The sequence below is a fragment of the Rousettus aegyptiacus genome, unplaced genomic scaffold (genome assembly GCF_014176215.1).
Source record: "Rousettus aegyptiacus isolate mRouAeg1 unplaced genomic scaffold, mRouAeg1.p scaffold_m13_p_2, whole genome shotgun sequence".
In the NCBI taxonomy this organism is placed as follows: Eukaryota; Metazoa; Chordata; class Mammalia; order Chiroptera; family Pteropodidae; genus Rousettus; species Rousettus aegyptiacus.
The window spans coordinates 104,481,413-104,499,716 of record NW_023416295.1 but is presented as its reverse complement, the minus strand read 5'-3'; the positions used below and the strand labels follow the sequence as shown (position 1 = coordinate 104,499,716).

Here is an 18,304-nt window from a genome sequence, read left to right as displayed (position 1 = left end):
AAGAAATGTTAATTTCGATTGTACTAATTGAGGGAGTTGTGGTAGGACTTAATAAAAAAGAAAGCATGAATAGAGATCATGTTTCAACACATACTTTGTGTATATGTGTTGAGTGAAGATGTAAATGTGAGAAAAAAGTAAAAGAAAAAAAAGCTGCATACATTTAGCATGCATAAATATGGCAATATTCCCTTAGTGAAGGAATTGCCAATTAAGCCCATGATTTTTTTCTAAAAAAAGGTAATTCTTTTAAGTTTGGTTCTGAAACTCTGAATTATTCATATAATTGATTAAAAAATTTTATAATCATTTACTGTTAAGCTAATTTATGAGTACCAAGCCTATTCATAAATTATCTATCTTTGAGCAAAATTTATAGTACTACAAAAGAGATGGAGCCAAATTTCAGCAGCTTATAATATAAAGTCACTGCCTAGGTGAATTACAAACTTACTAGTCTCTCTTTCTAAGAAATAAACCACAGAAATATGAATAGTATTCTACAAATCACATTGTACTTTGGGTGGATAATAACTCGTATTCTAATTCACCTAATGTTTGAAACAACTCTAGAGATATGATTCAATCCCATACAGTTGGTCTATCACTTGAATCCTGGCCATAAAAAGTCTACGGATAAATCATTACTTAATATACTTTTCTGATAAAATCTGAATCACAGCCAACTCAGAGTTGGGTTGAAGCCCTGAAAATTCCTTCACATTGGTACACATTTCATTTTTCTTTTCCTCAAGGTGAGTGAATCAAACAAAATGTGATTTGGGTCAGAAACTGAATAGCTCTTTTGGATAAAATATCTTAAACTTGAGTCTTTTTTGCCCTTCTTTTATTTTGAATGTCTCTATATGGCAGAAGAGAGCATTTTTATATAATTGTATTTATGATCAGATTTTCAATTGTACTAAAAAGAGTTAAAGATTTACCTATGTTTAAGATTATTACCCTAACCCTGATGAAATAGTGACTATAACATTTAGATTTCCAGAAACTGAGGCTTTGATACATTTATTAAATCTAACATTAGTCTTTAAATGTTGAATTCAACTGAGCCTCATTACTTTGCTTCTCAAAACCTTTCTGCTATATGTTGTAACTTTACCCAAATCACAGAAAGATATTATTCTAAATTTTTTTTATAATTTGTTGAGAGACATACTTTTTAAAATACCTTAGGCTCAACTCTAAAATGTAAAGAGAAAAATGTAAATCCCCTACGACATCAATCTCACATAACATCCCATAATGTTAAGTATATCTATTACAGATTCAAGGATGTACAAAATGTATATGTATAAAGCATGAGCAGAAATCATGAGTCTTAATTTGTAAGTCATTTATAAGGGTCACTCAATTTTGTCTGTGAACAAGATTAGCACATGGTAAAAGAAACTAAATTGTTAATGTTTTAGTACAAAGATTTGATTTTTCTTGAATCAGGGCTTAGAAATGAGGTTTCCTTCAGTGACAAAATAATGCAGAATGACATAAAGATGCCCATCAAGGGCACTCAGCACTATGATAAATAAAGATAGATTTTGTAGTAAACATTCTACCAAACACTCTTCTGCTTAAGTCTGCCTTAAACCATCCCTATTCCTCTTTTCTCCCACTCTCATGCTGGCTTAAACACAGTTGACTGAAGTACAAAATTCTATCAGCCAATATATAGCTAATGTTCAAAACCTTCGAACTGTGAGAAGTCCTGGGTAGCTACCTCAACCATTAAAAATAGAATTTAAGAGAAACCAATTTCTTTTCACAACTTACTCAAGATGAGCTGGAAAAAAAAAACACACACATCGATATCTCTAAAAGAACCGTACATTTGGAAAAATTTCATTTTTCAACTTTTTACAATCTTAAAAATTGCTATAGCATATAAAAACACAAACATGCCAATAGTGCTGGTCATAAGGGTGCAATGGAGCCTGAATCTCCTGGCCAACAAGCAACTTCCGTGTCAAAGAGGTAGTATTTTTAAATCAATTTTTATGTTCATGGTAACTCTCATTTTGAGATGAAACATAAAATCTGTATTTCCTCTCTATAAAATGACATGGGTCAGTATTTTGGCTAATGCCACAAAACTCAACAAAGATACTGCAAAATAATAAAATTTATGTGTGCAGGCAATTAATTGCCATTTCAATGCACTATTCTGAAAAGTGCTGTGAGTGTTTTCTTTCTTTGGAAATTTTTTTTTTAAGTATCTTGGTTACAATGACAAACCAGCTCTTACACAGTAGATCCCTCCAGCAAAGGCTTAATATATCTGATTTGTCAAAGTCAACACTCCTGCTAATCTTTTCCACCAGTGCCAAATGCTGAGAGTTATCACCAACTCACTTTGTTGTGCAATGTAGGAAAAAAGACAGATGATGGGCAGAAAGTAACCTGAACAAACAAGAATAAAATGATCTCTTTGAGCAGAACTATAAGAAAAATACAAGAAGAATTAGAAAATCAACTGTTTTGTGTGATTTCTTTTACAACTCTCTCCTTGTCTCTATTGTTTGCTTTAATGCAAATTATTCCTAATTTAACTACATTACTTAGTTAATGAATGTTTCAAGACTACAAAAATGTTTTCTATTAGTGTCAAATGTTATATGTTTCACTGCATTATATAGTCAGGGTGGACTGAATAAAATGATACTAAATATGCAATGCTTTAAAAGCTTTAAAGTAATATTATTATTACTGCCATTTAATCTGAATAAAAGTGTTTAAGCCAGAATGTTAATATTATATCAATCTATAAATATTTTATTTAAATAAAATTTTGTCTTCAAGACATTTCAGAAAATATATGGCAACCGCATTTGTTTTTAATCTACCAACATGAATAGAATTTTCTATAATGGAACAACCAAGAATTTGACTATCAACTAGTATATGATATCTTCCTCTATTAAATACATGTGTGTGCATGTGTGCATGCATATATGCTACCAACGAAGTACAAATCTTGATGTGGGGAAATATCCATCTTTATTATATTGAAAGTTATTAGCATGATTCTTCAAATTCTCAACAAAGGGAAAGTCAAAGTGAGATCCTTTCTTGTAAATATGTGTTCAGTTAGGTTCATAAACAATACATGGTAGATATTTAGAAAAGGAGCATGAAAAGCATAGAGCGAAGGAAAAATATGCAGGCCTATATTTTCTGAATATAGTCCTTTATTTTCACTAGAATTATATATAAATCAAAATTATTAGTTTAGATTAATAAATCATGAAAATTTACCTGAATATTTGTATTAGTGTGTAAGAAATAAAAATTAAACTGAAGTTCCTTTTAACAACTTAGGTTTGTCGATTAATTGATATATGTAATAAAATACATTACAGAAGAAAATAAGGGTAATGAACACTAGGTTTAAATCAGACAAGCCTGGGTTCCAGAACCATTTCATTCACATATTAACATACTTAAACATCTATTTCATTATCTATAAGAGAGAAATAATAATAGTGTTTCTTATGATTGTTATGAGACTTTAACCATTCTTTTAGATTCTGTTCACTTTTTCTTCCAGCGATCACTGGGAGTATGCTTTCTCCAGATGGTTAGAACTTCTCTTATGTTCTATAAAGTGTTCTACTTTTAGCTTGGAGTATAAGTTAATTGTTTTCTTTTGCTATATAAGGAGAGTTTGGGGTATAGTGATTGTTGTTTGTTGCCATTGTTGCCATATTCAGTGATTAGTTTTCTAGCTTACCTTTCCTCTGATTGATTTACCAGACTAACTTGGCATTCAAAACTGAGAAATGGCTGAGTACTCTAAGTGATATCTGCTCAGTCCCTGAAGCACTGATGTGCATGTCAGTGAATGAGTGAGGATTGCTGGGGATGAACATCATTATCATCATTACGAAAACTTACATAGAGCTTAATCTCTTATGCCAGGCACTATTTTAAGAACAATCTATTAAATTTGTTAATTTTTCTAATAACTCAGTGAAATAGGTAATGTTTTTTTTGTTTTCGTTTTTTTTTTAATCCATTTTATAGATGATAAGTCTGAGGAACACAGAAATAGGTAACTTACTCAAAGCCACAAGCCAGTAAGTGATAGTATCAGAATTCAAGCTCAAGTGGCAGTGCAGTGGCTCCGGATCTCTTTGTCTATATATTATACTATACAGACTTACATCATAATTTAGGAAGAATGAGAAATTCACTGGTTTGATATTTTCAAAAGTGTTATCACACCAGTATTTACTGATTTGGATACTGACAATAACAGATCCTAGACAGCACCGAGACCATTCTCCCACCCTTTTGCTCCAAGATCTAGAGTGTCTTGTAGCAACCATGAAATAATATTGCATGATGATAGCTTTTCCAATAGAATATTAAAGTATTGCATGCAGTTAACTTCACCAATACCTTGGAGTTTTCCAGGGTCTATGGATAGATATTAAATTTGCATTTATGGACCAAAGTTTTCTTCTCATTATAGAGTGGACATACAAATGACTTTCTGTTTCTACATAATTTAAAGAGTGTTAAACAAGTTGGTAATAGTAATAATAATAATATACACCTATATCAATAACTACATACTCTATTTCATGGTATACTCATTATATATTTTATCTCAATAATTAAATTAAAAAGTTAAAAACTTTTCTTCTTTTCATAATAAAAGTAAGCTATATAAATGCAATATACATATTTAAATATCTAATGAGGACCTTTTATTTTAAATCTGTAGCTCAGTATTAGAGGGACACCATCTATTTGATACTCACCTAGATAAGCAATCTACTATAGCATCTGCCCTACTCTGATTGTGTAGTTCATTATAGTCAATGACTTTCTGGGTATTTTCTATTTCAGAGATATTTTTAGAGAATTAATGTATGTTTTAATCTCCAGAAAAAGGAGAATCTTACACTGCCATTTTTTTCTCCCTTTAGATCATAGCCTGCTACTAAATATAGAAAACAGTAGAAGAAGAAATATATCACAACAATAAATTTCTCATAATTACAATATATTGATCATTTGTATTGATTACTAGATACTAAACTAAATAAATATATCATTTCAGTTAATATTCATATATAAAATATAAAAATCATATATAGAATTAACAAGAGTAGTGTGCATTGACCTAACACAGATAAGGACACAAAATTGCAAGTTAGGTAACTTGTACAGGGTTACACACCCAAACTATGACAGAAATGGTTCTGGAACCAAGCCTCTGCTTCTAATGCATATTTCCTTCAGTGCTACATGGAGCACACCTACATCTCTAAGTTAGAAAGAGAAACCATACTTAAGTATGTTTCTCTGAACTTCTTACATCATTATCCTATTCGATTATCCACGCATTAGTTTTTTTAAACAGCTTTATTGAAATGTAATTAATTTGCAAAAAAACTACACCTATTTAAGGGGTCCACACCTTGTTAATGTAAGCTAACAGGGTCAGGAGGTATTAGGGGGGGGAAAGGCAATCACAGGATTGAGATACTATATACTCCTAAGCAAAAAGAGGATTATATTTCCTAAGGAGGGGTCACTTTCTTTTAGTGTGCAGCTCTGGTGTTCCCTTTCTACATTTCTTCATAGAAGGATGCAAACCATAAATGGACATATACTTCATACTCGTGGTCATGACTTTGACATTCCACTTACTGGAAAGGTAAAGAGTATTATACCTAATATCATTATAATGTTACATTAATACGATTACAATTTTTTTAACATATTAAGATATATATTTTCTGCTTTCACTTTCTGTGTCTTCAAATTGAAGAGTTTCTAATATTATATGGCTTATATTTGGCCAATGGAAGCATTCTTTTTGATTAAGTTATTTAAAAATATCTTTGGTTCTCTCTGTCTCCTTATACACACACACACACGTGCACACATACACTTGCACATGTGCAGACCTTCCCACACATTCATATTTTTAGTTGTCCAATAATAGAAAATTCTATTTTGCCTATATTGGTGGAAGTGAAATATATGGCCATATTTTCCAAAGTATTGCAAAAGGTAAACCTTTCGCTCACAGTATTTAAAAGCTAATATAGTATAAAATCTCTGTGTCAAACTATTTTAGATTAAGTGTTAGAAATAGGAAATGAATGTATTAGGTATAATTCATGACTATATACTTAGATTATATCATTAAATCCTATAAAATAGATGTTATTATCTCCATGTTGGAGATAAGGAAATACAGTTACATAGAGTTTAGGTTCATTGCCTAAGTTCTTACAACTGGTGGGTGATAGCACTGGGGTTTGAACTAAGGCTGTCTGATTCTAACGCACTTGTTTTAACCGTGCATCTACAGAGAGCAGGCTTGGGGAGCATAATAGAAAAGAATCTCTGAAGGCTAGGGTCCAGTTCCATCCCTGAGTCATTTATAAAAGTGTGTTGGAAAGTTCTGTTAACTTGGTATAGTAAAGAACAAGGCACCAAAATCCTGATACTAACAAAAATCAAATTTTATTATTATTTTTTTATTTAGTGGTAAATCTAATCTGAGCAATAAATGAGGCAATGTTCATACATTTGCTTTTCAGGGTATTAATCAGTGAGATTTGATCAAAAGAATATCTAATATAAGAGACTATATCTATCTGTATATTATATGTTTATGTGTGCAACTAAATAATTGGTACCACTAAAAATATGGCTATTAAGTATATGAAAACTTTCTTTTCTGAATGGGTGGGAGGGTCTGCACATGTATGTGTGCACGCACGCGCGTGTGTGTATCTGTCCAGATTTGATATAATATGTTTCTTCTTCTCCAACCCATAGAATATGTAATTCGACTCATGACCAGACTAAGTTTAGGATTTAAAAAACATATTATAGACAAATAGGACATGGAATTTTAAAACCTATATGTAACTATCTCTTTTTTAGTTGTAATTTTTTTAGACTAATTTTTGTTGATTACCTCAAACCCTCACTACTGTATTTATGTATTGTGATCCATGTTACACTTAGAAGAAAAAATGTCCTTATGTATGTAGTGTTTAATGGAATTTAAGATTTAACTACCAACTTAAAAGAATAGTCATAGTTCCCTTGCTATTAAATCCAAATATCTGCAAATATAACTTCCCTCTCTTTCCAAATAGTTTTATTTGAAGCTCTACTAAAATTTTTAAACAGCTAGTAAAAATCTCTGCATACTGTAAGACCTTGCAACACCATCATTGGCATAACTCAGGAGAGAGTAATTATTCTTCATATTTTTAACTTAATAAGCTGAGATTCAGTGAGCTTAAGTAATTTTATCAAGATTATAAAATCAGTAAGAGTGAAAGATAGGATATAGTATAAAAAACTGAGGTTTTATCATCTTTATTCCCAAGATTCTCTGGGTAAAACACGGATCCTTCTCAGTCCTTATTTATTTCAGGGTCCAAAGTGAGTACTAGCAGGACCTCCAGTTACAGCTCTTGCTGAATGCTGCACACAGCCTGACCTGCAGTTGTCATTTTGAATAATTCTTTGCTTTATCTACTGATCATGAAAACAATTCATCTGCCTTGCACATCAGCGCTCTAGGGGGTTTCAGACTGTGTTCCATGGAGCTTGGGGTTATATTTGGGTTCTACTACAGTTACATTGAAAATCAAAGTTGTGTATCTAAAATGTGAATATAGATAATAAGTAATTTTATTAATCAATGTCTCCCTAATATTTTTAATTTAAAAAAATGTGAATGTAACATCTAAACATTTATAAACATAAATTTTATCTTAGTCAGTCTTTTTAAACTTATTTCTAAGTTTTTCTCATATGAACAACCAATTTTAATGAATCCAAAATTATGTTATGCCAGTACCATTCACGTATTTTGGAGAGGAAAATAAAAGACATGGTTCTTTCCTAAAGTCGCTTTTACATGGGAAAACTTCAAACTGTACATTCTGTGAAAATTATATTCCATATGCATTATGGGTGCCACTTCATTTCACCTTCGAGACTTCAGGATGTCACTGTCCAAATTCTGATAAAAGATCTGACACCATCCATTCTTGCTCTATTTCAAATTCTCTTTAGCTTGCAGTTTGCATTTGCTATTCCCTGATACAACTCCCTCAAGGCAAATGATATTTTATAAATATAAAAGAGTCCTTTGTTTCTGTTCAAAAACCTCTTTGAAAATATTTCCAAAACTATTTCTTTAAATCTGTGCATCTTAAACTCAGCAGTACTCATACAAATAAATAGTAATGTGTTTCTTTTAGCAGAACATATAATTGTGAATTTTAGACAACTGGAATGCAAATCCTAAGTAATCTGTACTTTATATATTCTCCAATCCAATGTTTGTGATTGTGTATGTTGGTGTGTGTTTTATTTTTTGGTAGAGAAATCGATGAACTGGAGATAAAAATTAATATTTAAAAGTGCTTATTTCTTCTACCCCCTCCACTTTATAACAACACAAAGTAAAACCCTTAATCTACTGAAGTAAGCATACATTATAGAAAATGTAAAATAATAAAAATAACTAAAATTGGAGGCAAACAAGAAAACAAAATCATGGTATGAAAATATATATGGTTAAGGAAAAAATTATTTAATTATAAATTAGAATAAATGTCACTTTTCCATTAAGAAAAGCCCTAAGCTAATTCTGAATAAAGTTAAAAACTACATATACACAAGGATGCAACTCCTTGCATGCATAGGCAATCTCGCAAATTGTTCTGTCTTTTGAAAATATGTTATCTTTTCTAAAGAGTAGTTTCTCAATTAATTATATTCTCTGCTTAAAATCTAAAAGGTAAAATATATTCCATAGAAGAAAGTATATGTTTAAAATATAAGGAAACATTAAATCTTTGGAGTAAAATTCAAGATGACTTAAAGTGTTATAGGAAAATCACAAAATGACGCAAACATACTGAAAGAGTTGACTAAAGAAAGTCCTTTCTAACCAAGTCTAAAAAAATACCTCCCCAAACAAAACAAAACAACAACAGAAAAATGGAATTAGATTAATATAATTATGGAGAAAATTTTTACTTTTTTATACTTTGAAACACACTTCACGTGAATTAAATGTAAAGAAAACCCTGGGAAAATATTTGCAACATATGTGGACAAAATTTTTTCCCTGCATATGTGGTTATTACAGTCATTAAAAAAATAGATAATTTTATTCTGACTAACAGATTAATATTGGTTCTTTTAATTTTTTCACATGAGGTTTTTACATTGTTTGAATCTTGATATACTTGATATGCAGCTTCTTTGATAATGATATAATAAAATTTATAAGTATTTTTTTAGGTACTAGGGGTAAATTAGATTATTGTTAGAAAATATATATCCTCTTCCTCCCCCATTTTCATGGGCAGGCAATAGTACCATGCCCCTTGACTTTGGCTTGGTCATATGACTGGCTTTGGCCAATGCAGCAGTTTGAGAAGACCTACTAAGTTCTTGGGTTTGTTTTTCTCACATATCTACCATCACTAAGAGAAGTAAAGGGTATATTCTGGCTAGCTTGCTAGCCCGAAAAGAAGGATGAGATATGTAGAACAGAGATGACAAATTCCAACATGACATTGGCTGTATGGATTGATTACAAACACTGTGATAGAAACTGCAAATGTTAAAATTAGGAGATTTACAGACCTATTGTATCTAATTCACTGCAAAATACCAGGCTAGTGACATTTTTTGAGAGAGTTCATGTGATTGATCAGTGCTTAAGTTAGACAACTTGATAAGCGAAAACACCAAAAACAAACAAACAGGAGACTAGATTAGTGAGTTTTCAAAATTATGGCTGAGAAATTTTAAAACGGCGTTAATCAGGAATAAGTTAATGAAAACGGAAAAGATGAGTAAGATGTGAGAAACTTGGAGAGCAAGAAGTTACAAAACTTAAAATTTGATTATATGGCATAGTGTCAATCATGTGTGACAGAGAAAAGGAGTTATCTCAATATTTAGATACAGACTGATAGTTATTAAAATTGGGGTGTCAAAATAGTACGATAGTAACCTAACAATATTAGAAGTAGAAGAAAACATGGTTGCTTTTGGGTATTATTATTTAAAGACAATTGATACTTCAGATAAATTATCAAAATATCTTAAAACAGTATTGACTAACCTGTTCATAGTAATTTATGCTGGGCATTCTTATGTGTTACGTAGGTGTTTTCTTACTTAATCTTAATCTTTTATAGAGATAAAAATGTTATTTTTATTATATTGATGAGAGAGTTTTTAACTCTCACTCAAATTCACAAACAGTAAGGAGTGGTAGCAGAATTAAAGCAAAGATTGCCTGAAGAATTAAATGAAGTGCATGAGAACAATTTCTATAAATTACTCATAGGGATTAAATTTATTCATTTTTTGTCATGAAACAAGAGTATTTTTTCACAAAATAAGATGGGAATTAATAAAGAAATAAATCATTTTTTTCCTAAGTTAATTTCATTGGCGTGCTCAAGATAGTATGTGTGTGCCTGCTTGTGTGTGTGTGTGTGTGTGTGTGTGTGTGTGTGTGTTACCCATAAAGTGTTATGGTTAACTAAATAATGTTATGGGTGTTTTTTACATGTCACAGTAATTATATAACATACCATCCAAAAAAGAATAGCCATAGCAATCTACCTAGTATAATCACAATGTTTTTCTTGAAGGTATCACACCCTTCTCACACAGCATTAAACTTAGTCTCCCTTAGTCTAGGAGAGAAAAATAAATCTAATAAGTAATAATAAAATATCTAATAATTGTAAATTATATGAAGAAAAAATATAGTAACAGTATATGAGTGACCACAGTAGGGAAAAGCCACAGCAATATTTCTGAGAAGGTGATATTTGAGGTAAATAAATAAAATGGAGCTTGATCATGAAGATGTCTGGGGGAATGATGTTCTTGTTAGAGGGAACAGCAAAAGTACATTTCATGTTGCAAGATCATCGTTGGTGTGCTCTAGGAATAGCGCAGATACCCATGTTGTGAAACATGGTGAGCATAGAGAAATGTTACAGATGAAATGAGAGAAATGGCCATAGCAAGACCAAGCAGGATATTGCATCTATATTAAGGAATTTGATTTCATTCCAAGGATAATGATAAATGACTAGTGAAATCTTAAAAAGGAGATGACATGATCTGATATATTAGATGTATGTATTCATTACTTTTTGGTCTAGAATATATATTTACATATGTACATTTTTAGAGGACAATATCATTAAGCATAAATTTAAGCCGAAATTCCAAAGTCTAAGTAGCCAAAATGTATTACTGAGAACACCGTTCTTCTGATATACTCTATGGGGAAAAAAAAAAGTTCCTTGGGCTACATATGTTAAAAAGAGCTGATTATATATTTTGAAATCTTTCTTCTTGAGAATGAACAGTACATATTGGAATTCCAAACACTATCAGAAATCCTAAAGTAGAGAGGTATGTTTACCCCAATATTTTACAAATGTATATGACTACAAAACTTTTTAAATAATTAAATGTATATTGTTATTATGTAGATCTTAAGGTTTATTGCCCCATATATTACAGGGAACAAAATCCTAGGTTTCTGCTTTTGACAATGTGCTACAGTAGACGTTGGTGTTTCCTGGAGCTTCTTTGGGTTTGCAAGGAAAAATGATGCAGGCACCAGGGCTTGGAAACCTTACTCCCACTTCAAATATTTAAGACTTCATTTGAACAAAGGCCTATCTCGATTAAAAAATAAATAAATCCAATTATATAGGAAAAGAGGGTACCATGCTTTTTCTCACTTTTTTTTTCACATTTTTGTCCCTCTAAGAATTTTACTTAGTGGCTAATTAGTTACCTAATTTACAGACCCAATAAGATTGAAGTCTCTCAGAATTGGCTAACTTTACTAGATAAACGAAGGGCACAACTCTAATTATAGCTTAGCACCTTTCACTATGTGTCATTGATTATAACAATCGAATAGGAGAATAAAATTTGGGAGCCAGATTACATAATTTATTATATCCATTAATCATGGATTTGAAGAATCTCATAGACACCATTGAAAGACAAATACCATACAATTTAACTTATATGTGGAACCTAGAAAAACAAAATAAATTAACAAACAAAATAGAAGCAAACTCATAGATACAGAGAACATTTTGATGACTGCCAGATGGAAAGGATTATGGTCGGGGAAAGGAGGAGAGGGAAAAAGATAAAGAAGTACAAATTGGTAGTTATAAGATAGTTATGGGGATGTAAAGTATAGCATAAGAACGATAGATAATAATGTTGTAATAACCGTGTACGGTGTCAGATGGGTATTAGATTATCGAGTGATCACTTCAAGTTATAAAATGTGTAATCACTAGGCTGGACACCCGAAACTAATATGATACTGTATGTCAAGTGTAATTAGAAAATTTTAAAAGATACATATTTTCTCTCCTTGAAACATTTAGCAAGGTAAATAGTCAATAAATACATACATATGTATATATGTGTGTAGACAGATATGAATTCAGGTGGAGTTTATAACAGCAATTTTTGTGGAAATAGTGAGCGCTGAAGCACATTACAGGTTGAAAAAATGTATGTGAAAAACAAAATCTTATATCTTATATATATGCGCACAGTTACATTATTTAGAGCTAAAGTGACAAAAGTCAATGCAGACAATCTCATACAGAATTACTATCTCCAGCTTTCCTACTTTTTAAAATGAAAAGAATTTAGAGTAGTCAGAAACGTCTACATGTTGACCCAAACCCCACCTTTGGTGGGTTCTTGAAGCTTTATGGTGGTTAGCATTAATCACATCATTGGTCAGGGAAAAACTTAAAACACATAGATTTAGAATATTGACTTTTTTTCCCCTTTGTACTAGCCAGGAGTTCTACAACATAAAACATAAAATAATACCACATATCATTCAACAGAAAAGTCGTTTAAGACTCCCCTACTGCCAATACAAATTTAACATGTGCAATATGACTTACTCTTTTACTTTTACTTTTCTATATAGCACAGGTAAAAAAAAACATTATGAAAAAACATAGTCCAAAAGAAAAAATGTATTTTATGACCTGTAACATGGAACACCTTCTCTGCTCCCTGACCACATTATGGTTTAAAAAGATTTCTTATCAAACTCTCCCTATAGCAAAGAAAAGGAAAGCTTCTCTTACCAGAGAGGAATAAAGCTTCAACCTTGCTATACCGTTTCTGCAGCTCTTGTTTGAAAAGACAGATCCAAAGCGGCTTTGTGCATACAACTGATTTGGCTGATCTCCAGTCCCTGCACAAAAAAAACAGTATAATTGGCTCTCAAAAAAGTGTTGTAAACATTCATCATGATGGCACTTTCATGTCAAATCTAGTCACTGTTACTCTAGTAGACTATTTCCAAACAGGCCAATTTTACATTTATACTTTTGATACTTGCTGTTTGGTTTACTCTATTCAATGCTGAGATTAATATATTTAAAAATATATATATATATGATATTGTGAATGTCAACTCTACTATGTCAAGATCTTTGAGTTCTAAAAGTGTGGTTTGAGACATTTTTTTTAAAATCAAGATATTGATAAATAAATTTACTTGGCATCTGTAGGTCTTTATTTTTAATTTTGACAATATTCAGTCCATTACTTATGTGTTAATATTAGTATTAAGTCTTTCATTCACTATTTGATAAAAGATAAGTGAACATTCCACATCTCTGTTTTTTAAGAAGCCACATCAATAATGTTTACAACATACCCTAGAGTCTGAGACCAACTGTACTAGATATCTAAGGCTGGTAAATATTCCACTTTTCCTTTGCTTAAACCTTCAAAAGGGTTCAGACACAATCACGTCCTTTAATATTTATGGGAGCAACAAAGGGATCACATAGCCTGGGCTTTTTTCTTGTTTTTAAACATTCAATTTTTATGGGAGAATTAACTGATTATAACTATGAGTGGCATATTCCTGTTACGAAGAAAATGTGAACACTAGATCAAAAAATAAACCTCAGTGGAAAAGAATCTCATATTGTATCACTTCTTATAATGATCTAAGCAGTATATTGATCTTAGAACTACATGTAATCTTTGCTTTGTTTCCTATGTGTATAAAGCCTGGTTAACGGTTAGCAGTGTTACTGATTGAAAAATATGAAATAAATGCATGGAAGCTCTTTTTTTTTTTTGTATATTTTTATATGTCACGGTGGTTTATTTTTCATTATACAAATTAAGTATAACAAATAATTTATAACTATACAACTTAAAATTGCATATCTCTAAAAAGTACACATTATGACAATTTGTAAGGTATATCTAGAAGCAAGTGACATTTAGATACTCAAGTGTAAAAATTCTATGTATTGCTGAGCGTTTTTAAGTAGCATCTTTAACAAATTAACCTAAAACTTTAAAAGCTGAACACTACTTATTTATAACATTTATATCATTGACATTTAAAGATTTTGATTACAATTCAGAATACTAAAGACAGACCTGTACAATTCTCCTAAGGACACAGATGACTAATCTCATTACACAGAGAGACAGGATGTAGGGGAAGAAACCCTACATACTGTTTCTTCAAGGTTGGTATTAGTGAACTGTCACGTCCTTAATTATATAAAATTTGGCTTTATAAAACTTTTTTTCAAATAATTCTTTCATCAAAATAGGGGGCATTATTGTACTCCATTTTACACATGAGAAAACCAAGACTCAGGAAAAGCGATTTGACAAATTACAGCAGCAAATTCTTAATTGTAGAGTCTTCTGATGTTATTCAACTACGGCTTAAAGAAATATAGCTAATACTTTTTTCAAAGAACTTGATTTAGCTTGCCAATTTTAAGTTTATATAAACATTTAGAACATAATTATATGTATTTGCAGCTGCAAAAGATTGAGGAACCCAAAGATTTCTTTCTAGGCCTAATGATTTGGGAAATAATTTTAAAATGAACTTCAAAAAGATCATTCTTTATGATTTTATTTTGAACATTTTTTTTAATTTAAGAATTACTTATTAAGTATCTACTACATTACAGACCTCTTTTTCTTTCCCCCCTTTAAGTTTCTTGGGTATGTTAGTAAACAAGATACACATTTTTATGTTTTTATGTTTTCAGTCTTCCTAATTACAATAGATAGGGTTATCTAAAGGATTTTTTTTTTAATTGAGAAAATAGTAGCCACTGACTGTATAGGAGCTTCCAACTCTCCCAACTACACCTACTATCTACCAAATTCCTTTGAATTTCAATTTAAGATGTTCAAGGAACTTTCTCATGCTAATTCCCTTCATTCACATCAGTTACTCCCTCTACACTGCATCCTTCTCATCGGTTTAAAACCCCGCTTTAATATTTCCTATATATAAAGATAAAACCCTCCCACCACCTCATTTCTTCTTGTCGCCATATTTCTTCATTAGAAAATATCTCAAAAGACTTGCCTTCTCACTTCCCAATTCTTTCTCAATTAACTCTTACAGAGCTTCCAAACCCATTAAGCAATTAAAATAGATTTCATCTTCCCTGATCTTCCAATAGTGTCTGAACTCAATTGACTAATTCCTTCTTAAAACATCGTTTTTCTTTAGTTTATTTAGTGTTGCCACATTCTTATGATGTTTCTCATAAACTGCAAGCTTTTCAATCCCAGGTTCATTTGCTAGCTTCTTCTCTGCTTGGAAAATGTTTGGAATTCTCCTTGACTATTTCTGGACTTCTCTCTTCTCATTCTACATTTTCTCTGTAGGTGTTCTCATCTTCATCCATGGTTTTAAATATTGTCTATATATTTTGACTACCAAATTTATATCTGTAGCCTGATCCCGCTACTGTACTCCAAATGTTATTCTCCATCTGTTTACTGATCTCAGTTCTTGACTCTAACAGACATTTTAAAATTTAAACATGGCCAAAACAGAATAATTGATTCTACTAGGCCCTTGCATATCTCACCTTTCTCCAATCTTTCTTATTTTAGTAAAATTTACCAATTTTTAAGCTAAAAGCCAAAGGATTTTATTGTTTTAAAAATGCAAAACATAAAATTTGCCGTCTCAACTATTTCTAAGTGCACAGTTCTGTAGTGCTAATATGGTCATATTATCATGCAATCATCTCCAGAATTTTTTCATCTTGCAAAATTGAAACTCTATACCCATTAAAAAATTCCTTAATAGCAACAATCTGTTGTTGTAGACAAATCTCTAAGTAATCATACCGAGTTAAAGAAGCTAAACAACATGAGTACGTACTGTATGATTTCATTTATATAAAATTTTAGAAGTGCAAATTTATAATGACAGAAAACAGATCAGTTGTCACTGGAGACTAGAAAAGAGGGGTGGTAAAGCCGATGTGAAGGATGAATACCCAAGGGACATAAAAAAAACTTTTGTGAGTAACAGAAAAGTTCATTATTTTGATTGTCTTGATGGTTTCATGAGTGAATACAAATGTCAAAACTAATCAGATTACATACTTTAAATATGCATAATTTGTCAATTATTCTTTTTAACATTTACAATGAACTTGTAAATAAATTTCTGAAATTAATTTAAACATTATAGTTAATTTAATTTTTAAAAGTACAAAATATAGGCACGTCACAAAAGATTTCCAAATAGACAATACCATATGAGAGAGTATTCAACATTATTTCTCATCAGGAAAATCCATGGTCACTATATTGAGTAAAATGTCTAAAACACTATTTAAAGATTTGGGGAGAATGTAAAACAAGTGGAATTTATATACTGCTTAATGGTTAGTAATCGGCACATGCACTTTGAAAAAATAGCAGTATATACTGTAGCTAAAAATGTACTTACCCTAAATCTACCTTCTGGTTTCATACTCAAAAAGTACATGCACATGACATCAAAAAGTGTACATTAGATTGTTTATAGGAGTCTTCTTTGTAATAGTCAGAGCTAAAAACTATCCAAATGTCCATCGGCAGTAAAATTAATAAATATTTTGGAATATTCAATAATATAATAAAATACTTCAACAAAAATTAAACTATTGTCATACATGACAAGATGGGTGAACCTCTTAAGCATAATTTTGTGAAAGATGTCATATATAAAAAGTATATCCAATATGATTTCATTTGCGTTGGCTTCAAAAATGGTCAAAACTAATGTACAAATAGATGTCAGTCTACTGATTAGTTTTGGAGTAGACTGAGGATATAATTAGGAAAAGGTACAAAATGGTTTCTGAGAAATTGATAATATAGTTCATTCTGTTAGGATTATACTAATTAGATATGTCAACCATGGACATTCGCTGAGTTATTCACTTTAGAGTTTGCACTTTTCTGAATATGCTGTTTCAATTAAACTTTTTATATACACATACAAAATATAATAAAATCATATATGTTCTTTTGAACAGAATTGTAGATGTTTGTGAAAACATACAATTAAGGCAACAGTCAATGTGTCTTTATAATGAAAACAAATCATGCAGATGAGGTTAAAATGTTCCGGTGGCAAAATAGCGATTCGAATAATTATTTATCCCAGAAAAGTTGCTCCAGATGACATTGTCAAGGTAGATAAGGCACTTATTTTCTCAAAATAATATGCCGTTATAGCCAGATATTATTCTGTATTTATTTTACATTATTCCGTATTTACGTTTGTGAAAATTCTTGAGGTTTAAACTTAGAGAAAACAACTTGCCTTTTTTTTTGTACAGATTTACAAAATCGGTGTCTTAAAAGAAAAAAAAAGAAATATAAAGTAGTTTCTTATTATTTATATTATCTTACTGTTTTTTTCCTGATGTTACTCATATAAATTTGATGTATTGTTTCCTATATTATCTACTATTCACATAAGAGTCACATAAACTGCTATCAAGGATTAGAGTTAATCATGTAACTCATTCCTCTAATATATATGAATGTTATTAGCCATGGTGAAAAAAAGTGTAGATATTATAGAAACATAGGAACATAAAAATATATTTAATGTAATATATTTAATGCAATATATTGTTGCTATGTCTCATTTTCTTATCTATGGAAGGGAGATGTTAATTATCAACTTCATGATTGATTCTGAGAAAACAATAACATAATTAATGGGAAGTGCCTACAATAAACTTTTACACATTATAATTGAAAGCATTATACATAAACATAAAATATGTTCTGATCTAAATACCATTATTACATCATGCACTAATAACAAGATAACTTGTTTGTCCATGCATTATTAGTTTTTTTAATATGATAGTTAAGCTTAGAGTTCAATGATATAAAA

The 18,304-nt window shown here is 30.7% G+C and overlaps 1 protein-coding gene across 7 annotated transcripts in view; it reads right to left on the bottom strand.

The window, feature by feature from the left end:
- Positions 1–18,304, bottom strand: part of MGAT4C (MGAT4 family member C) — a 594,490-nt gene that overhangs the window by 303,584 nt on the left and 272,602 nt on the right. For all 7 annotated transcript variants that reach the window (XM_036236543.1, XM_036236542.1, XM_016140639.1 and 4 more), the window contains one exon: positions 13,194–13,303. Coding sequence is in view for 1 of the 7 variants with exons in the window: in XM_016140637.1 (XP_015996123.1) it covers positions 13,194–13,303 (110 nt within the window). In the remaining 6 variants the exon portion in view is untranslated. The remainder of the gene's footprint in view (positions 1–13,193; positions 13,304–18,304) is intronic.